The sequence below is a fragment of the Pogona vitticeps genome, chromosome 5 (assembly GCF_051106095.1).
Source record: "Pogona vitticeps strain Pit_001003342236 chromosome 5, PviZW2.1, whole genome shotgun sequence".
NCBI lineage: Eukaryota > Metazoa > Chordata > Lepidosauria > Squamata > Agamidae > Pogona > Pogona vitticeps.
In genome coordinates this window covers 68,224,680-68,236,786 of record NC_135787.1, presented here as the reverse complement: position 1 = coordinate 68,236,786, position 12,107 = coordinate 68,224,680, and the positions used below count along the sequence as shown (strand labels likewise).

The window sequence follows — 12,107 nt, the reverse complement described above, 5'->3', positions numbered from 1 at the left end:
CCTTTTTTTCAAGGCACGGATTCACACAATTTCATATGATTTTTAGATGGAATTCTCTCTAAACCACCATCAGAGCAGAAATCTCATCTGTGCCCACAGATAATAACACAGAAATCAGGGGGCCTTCAGTGTAAGGAGTGTAATAAAAACATGAATCCAAGACACAGATCCTCATGGATCCACATGATTTTGATGCAAAATCAAACCCAAACCACTTAGTCATAGGCCCCATCTGTGCCCACAGATAGAATACAGAAACCGTGTGTTCCTCAACACATGGTTGTGCAGTGGCAGAAAAATGTAGATTTGAGACATGAATTCTCATAGCTCTGCATGATTTTTTCCAAACCACTGTCCAGTTATTGGCTCCATCTGTGCCCACAGATGACAACACAGAAATCATGGGTCCTTCTGCACATGTCTTTGCAGTGGTGCAAAAACCAGGATCCCAGGCAAGAAATAGGAGGCATTTCTTATGTGCCGACAAGTCAGAACTAACTTATAATTATCCTGATAGTGCTTTCAAGGTAAGTGAGGCATTTCAGAAGTGGTTTTACTGGTGCCATACCTTAGCGAGCTTCCATGAGTGAGACAGGGAATCAAATCTCAGTCTCTTGAGTCCTTGTCTATTACTCTTATGTCTATTACAAAAGTCCTAGCTTCCTACTGGCAATGCTGGCTGAGGCAATCCAGTACAGTGGTGCCTCGCATAACGAGCGCACTGTTTAATGACGAATCTGCATAGCGATGTGGATTTTGTGATTGTTTTTACGATCGCATTGTGATGTTTTATATGACAAAACATCGCATTGTGATGATCGGTAAGCATTTCGCCTACTGATCTTCGCATTGCGATGTTTTGGAAACAGCTGATCGGCGGTTCCAAAATGGCCGCCCGCAGCGTTTTCGCGCTGATTCCTCGCTTACCGAGGCGGCGAAAATGGCGGCCCTATGGAGGATTCCCGCTTAGCGGTGAGTTTACCCCCATAGGAACGCATTAAACGGAGTTTAATGCGTTCCTATGTGGTTTTCTATTCTGTATAGCGATGTTTCCGGTTAGCGATGTTTTTCCTGGAACAGATTAACGTCGCTATGTGGGTCATCACTGTACTGTAGTTGTAGCCCAGAAATACTACCAGGTTTGTACTACAGCCACGTAAAATATTTCTTTCAAAATTCTCTGCATCTGTTGCCCAAAATGAAACAGACTGTGTTCTTTTAACTGTTTCTAACTTCTGAGTATTTTTCCCTCTAAGTTTCTCTTTCCTAGAAATTGCAGTAATCTGCTTATTCTGTGCTGCTGACATCATTTTAATAAATAGGGGTTACCATGTGCCTGCTGCTTGCCAGGTTTTGCCATGAATGAAGGCAAACCTATAGCCAAAATCCAAAGAGATTAGATGGTTAAAACAGGGAGGGTGATCCCTTTTCTCTTGGGGGCCACATCACCTATTCCTTGTTCTTAAAACAGAGAGGGACACACACACACTTACGAATGCACTGACACAGCTGACCCAGATTCTATGTATGGGATCTTAAATTACAGTTAAATTACATTACAGTTAATGTGGCATTACTCTACAGTTCTGCTTTTTCTGTTTGTTCCAGTCAATTTCCACTCACATTGCCAGCTTTGATTATCTTCCCAGTGATGTACTTGATTTCTGTCCCAGAGAGATTGCCTACAGCTGTAAATAAGCCATTTTGCAAGTAAGTTTGGAGGGTTTGGGTAGGTGTGCCAGTGTGTGAGTAGTCTGACTGAAATTGACTTTTCTGGACTGGAGTGATTATCTATCTAGAGCTAATCCAGTTTTCTGGGTTGGCGGCAGTTGCTTGTTTCCTGTTGATCTGTTTATGTGGTTGCTAAGTACATGTGCAGAAACAAATATACAGAAGTCTATAATTTCAAACAACTCTAAGTAAAGAATGGTTTATCTTTCTCTTATTTTTCTCGAAAATAAGCCCTAACCTGAAAATAAGCCCTAGTATTTTTCATGATGCTCATAATATAAGCCCTACCCTCAAAATAAGCCCCAGTTAAGTGAAACACAGCCCTTCACCATTGTGCAGCAACCAGAAGATGATGACATGACTGTACAGTGGTGCCCCGCATCCATTCCCAAAAAATCGTCGCTATACGGATTTGTCGCTATGCGGGGTAAAAAAGCCCACAGGAACGCATTAAAACACGTTTAATGCGTTCCTGTGGGCAAAAAAACTCACAGTTCTGCGAAAATCGTCCATGCGGCCGCCATTTTCGCTGCCCGGTAAGTGAGGAAAGGGCACAAAAACACAGTGGGCGGCCATTTTTTTACCTGGCGGCCATTTTGGAACAGCCGATCAGCTGTTAGAAAAAACATGCAATGTGAAAATTGGTAAGCGAAATGCTTACCAAGCATCGCAATGCGATGTTTTGCCATTAAAAACATTGTTATGTGATCGCTTTTGCGATCGCAAAAAACACATCGCTATGCGGATTCGTCATTAAACAAATCGCTCGTTATGCAGGGCACCACTGAATAAATGTAGATTGTTGTCCATTAAAAAAATTCCCCTGAAAATAAGCTGTAACACCCTTTTTGAGCAAAAATTAATATAAGACCCTGTCTTATTTTTGGGGAGACATAGTACAAATGTCTTAAAGTGGATTATTGAGACTTAACTGGCAGTTAGTGAAAAAGAGAATTTGTAGTTATTCTACTGTGTGGATATCTGTACTTCTATTGCATAGTAAAAAAAGAATTTTTCTAGAAATTCAGAACTCTGTAACAGTGTGTGTTTAAGGAAAAAGACACAACCTTACGTTTGTCTGTATCAGTACATGTAAGACTTGGGTGGTCTATTGGTGAATCTTGAAGTGGAGTTACTCACCACAGCAATTCCCAGTACTGTGACCCCAGTGGGAACCTGACAATGCAATCAGTTGTGCAGATCTATCTCTGTCAGTCCATCCCTGCTTTTCCACCTCTTTGGCTTTTATGCCAGCAGATCTAAGTCAGCAGAACCATTTTGCTGGCTAGCTTCTCTGTCAGAAGATTTCTTGAGATGAAGCTTCTGCCAGTGGAGTGTATGCCTATCCTAAGCCTTTGCAGTCAGAGTATATTTGTGTTATGATTGCAGAGCTCATCTGTCACAAATGTTTTCTGACCTCTACAATGTCTAAAGACATCAGCTGTTATAACAGACTTGAATGCAGAAATACACACTCCTGTATATTAATTTTTCTTCTTTTCTTTTAGTGTTTGTCATACATGTTTAGGGGAGGAAAAGGAAAATGGAAGAAAAATTTTCAGTTACAATACAAAAATTTTCAGTTTCATGTACAGTACAATAATTGTACATGGGATACAGTAGGGTTGGCAGTGGAAGTCTTATCCTACTTCAGCTGATTTAAAAAGTATGTTCCAGAATTCTTTAGCAAAATTTTAACAAGGGACTAGTCCCCTTTTTTAAAAAGTGGTTTGTTTCTCCGCCTGACTCTAACTTTACTCTATCTTTGTTTTCATGATCACACAAAGTATAGATATAGCATATATTGTATGTTTTTACCTTTGTCATGTACCACTCGAGCATCCAGTGTTTTATGTGCAAATTTCTACATAGGGATGAAATCTCAAGACTCTTTCTAGCTATGTAAAGCAATCTCAAGACACCAATATTTAACCACAGATCGAACAACAGTTGAGTTCATTCACATAAAGCATTATTTATCCTCCAAATACATCTCTTTGCAGTGATTCTAGGCATAGTTGTGTGTGAAATCACCATACTGATTGCAAACTTTTATGCCAGTAAAGACGGTGCTTTCTCTTTGGTTTCAAAATGCTGAACTTCATTTCATGCCACACTTGCTTTAACAATATATTTTTGTTCTCACTACAGTGTTGGCTCAAGAACTTTTATGTATCGGGATCAAAAAGCAAAAGGTGATGATGATTTTTCAGTATCAAGGACCCTTGTAGGTTACATGGCTTAGAAACATACCAGGTCCTTCAGAATCTTCTATGTGTGTCTCAAAATGTAATGCAAGTAAGTTAAATTCTCCATATCCTCTCCTAAACTCTTCAATCCCTTACAATCCCAGTTATTTGAAACTATTGGCAAGGACTGGCTGTTATTTAACCTTCTTTTGTGTGTAGAAGATGAAGGAATTACATCAGTGCCTCTGAACAGTTCTGGGGTTTAGTGACCTCATATATAGTTTCATGTTAGACCATTAGTTACTTACCGATGTTAACTTTCAACACACAGTGACTTGTCCTACAGGAACACTTTCATATGAATGATCTCCCCGTCTGTGTTCTAAAATGGTACATTCTCTCAAGAGATCCTGTGTATACAACTGCACCTTCGAATTTACTAAAAAGCATGTATAATCTGAAGTGTGCAGATATATATTTCAAAAAGGCACTTGTCCTTCCATTAAGCTTTCAACTGTTTATACTATAGTCCTATTCAGAAATTATTGTTCTCAAATGGAATCAGCCTGTAACCCAGGTCATGGCACCTAGGCTCAAACCCTGTGGCATGGTCCACCTGCTTTGGTCCCTGAAATTTGCACACTGAGATAAAGTTAAATGGTAAAGACGGGGTGGGGGTAGTGTAAGAAGACTGAGAAAATTCAGTCTTGATTTTTTTAAAAAATGGTGCCAAACACAGTGTTTCTACTGCTGTCCTGTTCAAAAATAAACTACTGTAAATGGGAAGGTAGGTGCCCTGCCTCTGAAGCATGAATGCAGAACACAGGGATGGTCACTTCAGCTTTTGACCAGATGCCCAAGCCATATATCCATATAACCACACAGGGACCATCAAGCAGCAGCAAGAATTTTTCAATGAGGCTAGATTACTTACACTTCTATTTCAAGTCACAGATGTCTGGGTTGAGACTTTTATGACTGAAGAGATGTTTAAATGTCATTCACCGAGGGACACAATACTCACAGAAACTGAGCAATGCTTTTATATTAAATTAAGAACATTATGTTTCTTAAAATCCTCCATTAAAATGAGTCTGCATGTTAATTTTTCAATGTTGAAGTCTTCTTTGAAGCTTTAAAAGCAAATAAAAACATTCATTCAGCCTACACTTAAGTCAGCGTTCAAAGTGAGAGTATATAATGGAGAAAATCAGCCCTTAATGTCTAATTGATAGTACAGGAGATGATTGTCAGCCTATCTGATCTTCCCTATCACATCCCTGTAAGACACAATATAAGTACTTTTAAAGCAGCCAAACTTTAAATCACTAAGCCTCAAGGTGTCAGACTTCTGGTTTAATATTTCCCTGAGTCTTCCAATCTCTCTGTGTAAAAAATATTGTGTAAAAACAACATTCAGTCTCTTTGGAAGCATGTTATAAGAGGGGTTTATAGTAATATGAGTAAAAATAGAGACATTGGCCAGAATTCTTACTTGCTGTAGCACATTGCAACTAAGAGACAAGGTGTTACACTCTAGTCACGTGCCAACTGGCAACCAGAATGAGCCCTGGCACCTCATCAGTTAGCTACGGCAAGTTCTTCAGATTTTATATAAGCATTAAAAAATGAAGTCAAGTTTCTGGCCATTTTTCAGATTCAAGAGTCCAAATGGCTGAACTTCGAAGTTTCTCATTTATAGATAGCCAAGTTTTATATTTTTTTCTGATTACATCTTAAAATTTGAGATAGCTGAATGGCTCCCAGCCTCTCCCTTGTCATTTGTAAGGAACTATAGTTATGAATAAAAGTCCAAGGAGCATTCCAGGTTTCTTAGTAAAATTATACTATTTCAGGAATTAAGAGGCTTGATGCATCCTCCCTAACCACAAAGATACAGCACTAGTGTGATTGCTAAGATTTTGTTTTGTTATGCTCCTCACCATCTCAAACAAGGTGTATGGCAGTGATACACTTAATCAGTTCCAAATGTTCTTTCATTTGTGACTGAGAATTCACCATTCTAGCTCTACAGGGTATTTTCCAACAAGGCAAGCTATGCAATGGCCAATTTTCCCAGTCCGGAACTTGTTGGTCTTTAGATTATTTTCATTATCTTGTCTTGCTTTGATGCTTTCTTGCACAGATGATACCAATCCTTCTACTGAAAGATAAACGACACTGTCAGCTCCTGGAAAGAGAGAAAACATGAAAAGCAAACTGTTAAGAACTTCACAACTGCTTGTTGTTTTTATGTGCTGTCAAGTCAGAACCTACAGTGACTCTAATAGAGCTTTCAAGGTAAGTGAGGTTTTTAGGAGTGATTTTACCAGTTCTGGATTCAAACCCTGGTCTCCAAAGTTCTAGTCTGTCACTCTATCCACTAGACTACTAGTTCCCAACCTTCGGCCCCCAGATGTTCTAGGACTAAAACTCCAAGAAGCCTTCATCAGTAGCTGTGCTGAACAGGGTTTCTGGGAGTAGCAGTCTAAGAACATCTGGGGACCCAAAGTTGGGAACCACTGGACTAGACCACACTGCACTAGACCACATGCCAGTATTGTATAATCCCACCCCCCATCAAGCACCAGGATTCTGTGAAGTCAAATTACTCATGCAACAGATACAGTGGAAATCATTTGACTTTTAGCTAGGATCTTCTGACACAAACTGGCTATTCACAAAGGCATCTCTGCTTGTGTAGCAACAAAACTTGCGCAAGCAGGAAACTCTGTGTTACTGCACTATTCAAATGTCATGCTCCACCTTGTGCCTAGCAGAAACCTAGCCAAACTGTTAACACTGAAGTGGAAGGGGCTTGCTTATGACAGCTGCAACATCAAATGTACTGGCATGAAAAATACCATCCCTTAATATTTCCCTTAAAATATCTGTAAGAGTTTATAAATAAAGTCCCATGTCACTTTTCGCAAGGAAAGAGTGTGACTGTCAAGATGCCTTATTTTAATACAAGGCAAGAACTATCCCTTGAAATTCTACTAGGGATTTCCTGGCTAGGTAGTTTAGTAACTAAACAGGAGGCCTCAAACATACAATGTATGTGCACTGCCATACCACATTTCCAAACACAAAAGATAAACCATATTTTTAAGGGAGATGACTAAAATCACAAATACATCATATTGGCTATTCCAAGTAGTTTATTATCATATTTTGATAATTTGACTATTTTGTAATGTATTGAAATGTGCAGTATTAATAAATACACCTGAAGCATTAATTTTTTTGTATCTGTATTTATATTTATGTAACATTCTTTATGTGGCTGCAAAAAGCTCTATGGCTGCCACTGACTTAGGGGTTGCATTTTGAAGAGCTCATTCCCATCCTTCTGGAAATTATATCTGTTTATAACATTTCTAGAAAAGAACTGGAAGTTAAAATACTTTACCTATGTGGCTGGCGAGGTTATGAAATTCAGGCTTGTTAGCAATGAGTTCTTCTTTTGTTGGAATATTTATACCCATGTAACAAGGAAATTTTATGGGAGGTGAAGCCACACGAACGTGTACCTGGTGGGGGGAATGCAATTATGATATTGACACTGATTCAGTAAATAGCATTTGTTTGTATTAACAGGCAACACAAAAAAATTCAAAATTGATACAAGCAGATGAATAAACGGATGGACTGGAAGCAGAGTGAAAGAAATCTGGGTTTGCTACTGGGGAGGAAACGGCAGTGGTATGGAGAGCAAGGTATTGAAACAAAAGAGCTGGAAACTCTTTTTCTCCACTTTTTCCCCTCTGCTATAATAATAGAGAAATTATTACAAAGTTCTAACCAGAACAATTCATCTTTTCCTTCAGTTATTTCTGCCTATGGACAAGCAATAATATGTACTTACCTCTTTAGCACCAGATTCTCTTAGTAGTTTAATTATGGGTGAAACGGTATTGCCTCGCACAATAGAATCGTCAATAAGGACAATACGCTTTCCTTTGAAGTTGTCTGACAGGACTCCAAACTTTTTGGCCACACCAAGCTGCCTTAATCTCATGTTTGGCTGAATGAAAGTTCTTCCTACATATCTGTTTTTGCACAATACTTCAATGTATGGCAAGCCACACTGCAAACAGGAGAAAACAGAGGTCAAAAGACATGTCTAAAGTTCTATGAAACATCTACAATTCAGCAACAATACCTGATGAATTTGGACCAGCATCACTTTTCTATATTACAGAAGTGTAGACTAAGTGGGAGCAGTTGAAGCTGCAACTCTTAAAACTTTGATGACAATTTGTTTTGCAGTTTCTTTCTTTGGTACATTTGGAAAGAAACAAACCAGAGTGTTGACTGCTGCCAAGTTTCAGAAAACAAGATAAACAAAACTCCTACTGTGTTTCCCCAAAAATAAAACAGGGGGTCTTATATTAATTTTTGCTCCTCAAAATACGTTCGAGCTTATTTTCAGGGGATTTTTTTTCAAGTACAAGAATATATTTATTCAAACATAGTCATGCCATCTTCTTCTGGTTGCTGCACAATGGTGGACGGGGGGTTTCACTGAACCGGGGCTTATTTTTGGGGTACGGCTTGTATTACGAGCATCCTGAAAAATCATACTAGGGCTTATTTTCAGGTTAGGGCTTATTTTCGGGGAAACAGGATACTAAACAACAGGATCAATCCTGATAATTCAGGGTTCCTACAGTTGTTTGGCCTATTGTTATGTCTGAATGTGGCCAGAACATCTCTTTCTCCTTCTCAACTTCTGCAAAAAAATAAAATAAAATAAAAATTAAAAAAAATTCAGGGAATAGAGAAACACAGTACCTTTTGTGCATAACCAAGGGCTGCAGGTGTTGCTGATTCTGGGACTGTGCTAACCAAATCTGCTTCCACTGGGGCTTCAATAGCTAGCTGTTGGCCACATCTCCTTCGAACAGAGTACACCATTTGACCTATTAAGAATAAGAAAAGTTTACCTATTTTTTTCTCTGCAAGTTTCATACAAGCTTTTCCTCTACTAATTTTAAAAAGCTTAAAACAATTTAAATAAGAATAAAGGTTTAGCCTAACTTGTTAATAAGGCTCCCTAGCCCAGCTCATTTTGTTATAGCTGATTGAACACCTAAAATAAACTAACAAAATAAAAATAAGGGAGGTGTTTAGAAATAGGGAAGGAGAAGTTGGTGGAAGTTATGACAATAAAAATAGGAATGACATTGACTCTCAAGAAAAATTGTTGAATGTTTTCATACATATTTTATTACTTATTACACAGATGAACACATTACAACCATTTCAAAATGAGAGAGCAAGTGCAATTTTTTATGTTTCCATATACAGTACTTTTTTCACATGGTCTAGAGGGGCGGGGTAAAAACCAAATAAATAAATAAATAAATAAATATACCATGTATTTGGCTATCCCAAAGCATGCATGACACAATGCATGCATAATTCATGGTTGAGAAAATGCAGTTCAACACTGTGCACATATTTTCCCATAACAACTGAAAGATCTAACAAAAAACTAAAGAATTCTGCTGATTCCCCACCCTGGCCTTACTCTAGATTCCACATAATGTTAAATAAATGTTTAAGTCTTTCAAACATTTCAGTATAATTTCTATCCACCCAAAAATGTTTGACAAAACATTGGGCAGCTCACCTTCAAAGATGCTGTCAGGCCTTGCAAAATACACATATTCAAAAATACAGAATGCTGACGGATCTCCTGCAGGTCTTGGTACAATATCCAATGTTTGCACATCATATCGAGATATCTTCACAATCTCTCCTGGCATGACTTCACGGTAATACCTTAAAAATTTGGTTGTACAGTTTAAAAATCTTTAAAATCCAGTATTGTGCGCATATATACACACACACACACACACCGTATTTTTCGCACCATAAGACGCACTTTTTCCCCACAAAACAGGGGGGTTGAAAGTCTGTGCGTCTTATGGAGCAAAGAAAATATTTTCCTGTTTTCTTCTCCTAAAAAATTGGTGCGTCTTATGGAAAGGTGCGTCTTATGGAGCAAAAAATACGGTATATGTCATATCAAAATTATATTGTGGATGGTACAATTTCACATGAATGCAGAATATTTACAGCATGTGGTGCTGGGCAATAATTAAGATTCTTAGTCATTCCTATGACTAGGAAAGTTGGACAAAATTGGAGCAGTCTGTAGAGTTTAGACAGATTGCAAAATTCAGCTCTCTTGCTGAAGGATTTTAAATTAAGTCCAGATTGCACACTAGTAGTTGATAATTGTAATTTAAGAAGACAAAAATCTGTCAGCAACCCAAAATCAAGGAATTTACATGAATCTCAGAGCAAAAAACTTGATTAGAGTTCCATAAAGTGGTTTTGTACGGTCAGGGTTGCAAACTGAGCTGGATAAAGTGTCAAGAAGTTACCAAAAACACAGGCAAACTGTAAAACAATGATCCCACTTAGATATCATGATAAGGTAGAACTGTGATGGACTTGCCAGCATGCTGGCTCCTGCATTCTAAAAGCTTCCATTTCCACAGGCAGCACCTAAACAAACCAGGGAGAATCCATGGCTTCTTTCTTGTGATATCCAAATGTGAGCTGTACAGGATATTTTCCCCTTAAACTATACAAAGCAAAGAATCATAAGCACTCAATCCTGTCTGGATATTTTGAGGGGGGGGAACATAGACTGAACTGGAATGCATAATCCAGGATTCCTACCAAATTCTACCTTGTATGACATGTAAACCTAGATTAATTGGCATGTAATGAGTTGCCCAAACTATGCTTTTTTGGTTCTGTGAAGAAAACTGCACTTGTATGCTTCTTTCTACTTCTATCCTTTTCTGTCTGCAATCAGGACTGCAAACCAGAGTTTGAAGCTGGTTTGCAATCCTAGTACGGAAAGCAAGCACATATCATAATTTAGTATTGTTACAAACAAAGAAGTAGCTACTTAAATAGAGCATACGGAGTCTGTGACACTCTTTATGGAGGTAGTGTCCACAAGAACTCATTCTCCCTTGCACCTCTGAGTTGCAGGGAATCCTCACAACTCCAAGGCAGCAGGGCACTTTTCCAAGGATACAAAGAAGTGGTGGGGGAATGGCATGGAAATAAAACGGCTGCTCTGCCTCCAGCCATTTTGATGGATGCCAGTTGCATTATTCAGCTTAAGGGGTTCCTGCTGAATTATGGAACTTGGATTTCATTAGTTCTGAAAATCCCACCCTTAGTGGCTATATGTGGAAGATCACAGGAATAAATCAACTAGAGGAATGTAATGTTTAATTGAAATCCCACATTTCTAGTTATGAATTGCAAAGATGTGTATGGAAAACTAGAATTATTTTTTCTATTCCAGTTTTCATACACTGCTGTCTCTCATTCCTCACCACGTAATGGGCTGGCCTGAAATGCCATTGTTTTGTTTTGAAATGTTAAAGTAACTTATCAGCTCCTTAATAATTTAAGCTGGAAGGTAGCAGGAGAGACAGGATGTATTCATGACTACAGGAATGTAAATATTTCAGTTACGAATATTTCTAAATCCAGTGTACACAACCGAAGAGTTGATTAATGATTGGCTAAAAATGTATAAGACATTTTCTGTATTATTTTCTAGGTACAGGACAAGGGTTTCCCATTCCATTAAAATGAATGGAAATTTTAGCGTTGATTGCAATGGGATGTAGATTTTCCTACTACATTTTGTCTTAAAATTAAACATCACTTAAAATTAAACAGCACAATATAGCAAAAACAAGGCTTTGGCCTCATTTAATTTCATTGTAATGAAACTCCCAATGAACAAACTTACTCTGCACCAATAGATAAAAAGCTACAGGATTCTGAGGAAACTACCCATCCTTCCGTTTCAGCATTGCGTTTCCCTGTAAAAGAGTTTAGCATAGTAATAGCAACATTTTCCTGATACTTGAAAGTTTATAGCTATATAGTCTTTAAAAATCTGCTGCATAAGCACGTTGCTTTTTTCACTGATATGATCAAACAATTCATAGCAGTGCTAATAATCTCTCTGAAAATATTATAATAGTATAAATTGCTAAAATACTCTACTGTTCTCTATGATGTTACTGTGAAGCCCTTTCACACTTTATTCAGTAACTGCAATTGCTGTGGCTACCCTTGTTTCTTACAGTAAACATAATAAGAGCTGAAAAATACTCCTAACAGCAGAGTCTTGTG

The 12,107-nt window shown here is 38.2% G+C and overlaps 2 protein-coding genes across 6 annotated transcripts in view; one reads left to right on the top strand and one right to left on the bottom strand.

Moving 5' to 3' along the window:
* The window catches only part of PAICS (phosphoribosylaminoimidazole carboxylase and phosphoribosylaminoimidazolesuccinocarboxamide synthase), an 84,250-nt gene that overhangs the window by 1,934 nt on the left and 70,209 nt on the right, over positions 1-12,107 (top strand). For 3 of the 4 annotated variants that reach the window (XM_078394657.1, XM_078394655.1, XM_078394658.1), the window contains exons 2-5: positions 1,609-1,710; positions 3,883-4,029; positions 6,067-6,221; positions 7,521-7,639. In XM_078394657.1, coding sequence (XP_078250783.1) covers positions 7,555-7,639 — 85 coding nt within the window. In that variant the 5' untranslated portion in view covers positions 1,609-1,710; positions 3,883-4,029; positions 6,067-6,221; positions 7,521-7,554. Of the gene's footprint in view, positions 1-384; positions 528-1,608; positions 1,711-3,882; positions 4,030-6,066; positions 6,222-7,520; positions 7,640-12,107 lie in introns of all 4 variants that reach the window. The other variant, XM_078394656.1, reaches the window with a different exon arrangement.
* Positions 4,948-12,107, bottom strand: part of PPAT (phosphoribosyl pyrophosphate amidotransferase) — a 62,753-nt gene continuing 55,593 nt past the window's right edge. For both annotated transcript variants that reach the window (XM_020789648.3, XM_020789649.3), the window contains exons 6-11: positions 11,719-11,791; positions 9,559-9,710; positions 8,718-8,845; positions 7,789-8,010; positions 7,333-7,453; positions 4,948-6,111 (exon numbers count right to left, since the gene is read on the bottom strand). In XM_020789648.3, the coding sequence (XP_020645307.3) occupies positions 5,936-6,111; positions 7,333-7,453; positions 7,789-8,010; positions 8,718-8,845; positions 9,559-9,710; positions 11,719-11,791 (872 nt within the window). In that variant the 3' untranslated portion in view covers positions 4,948-5,935. The remainder of the gene's footprint in view (positions 6,112-7,332; positions 7,454-7,788; positions 8,011-8,717; positions 8,846-9,558; positions 9,711-11,718; positions 11,792-12,107) is intronic.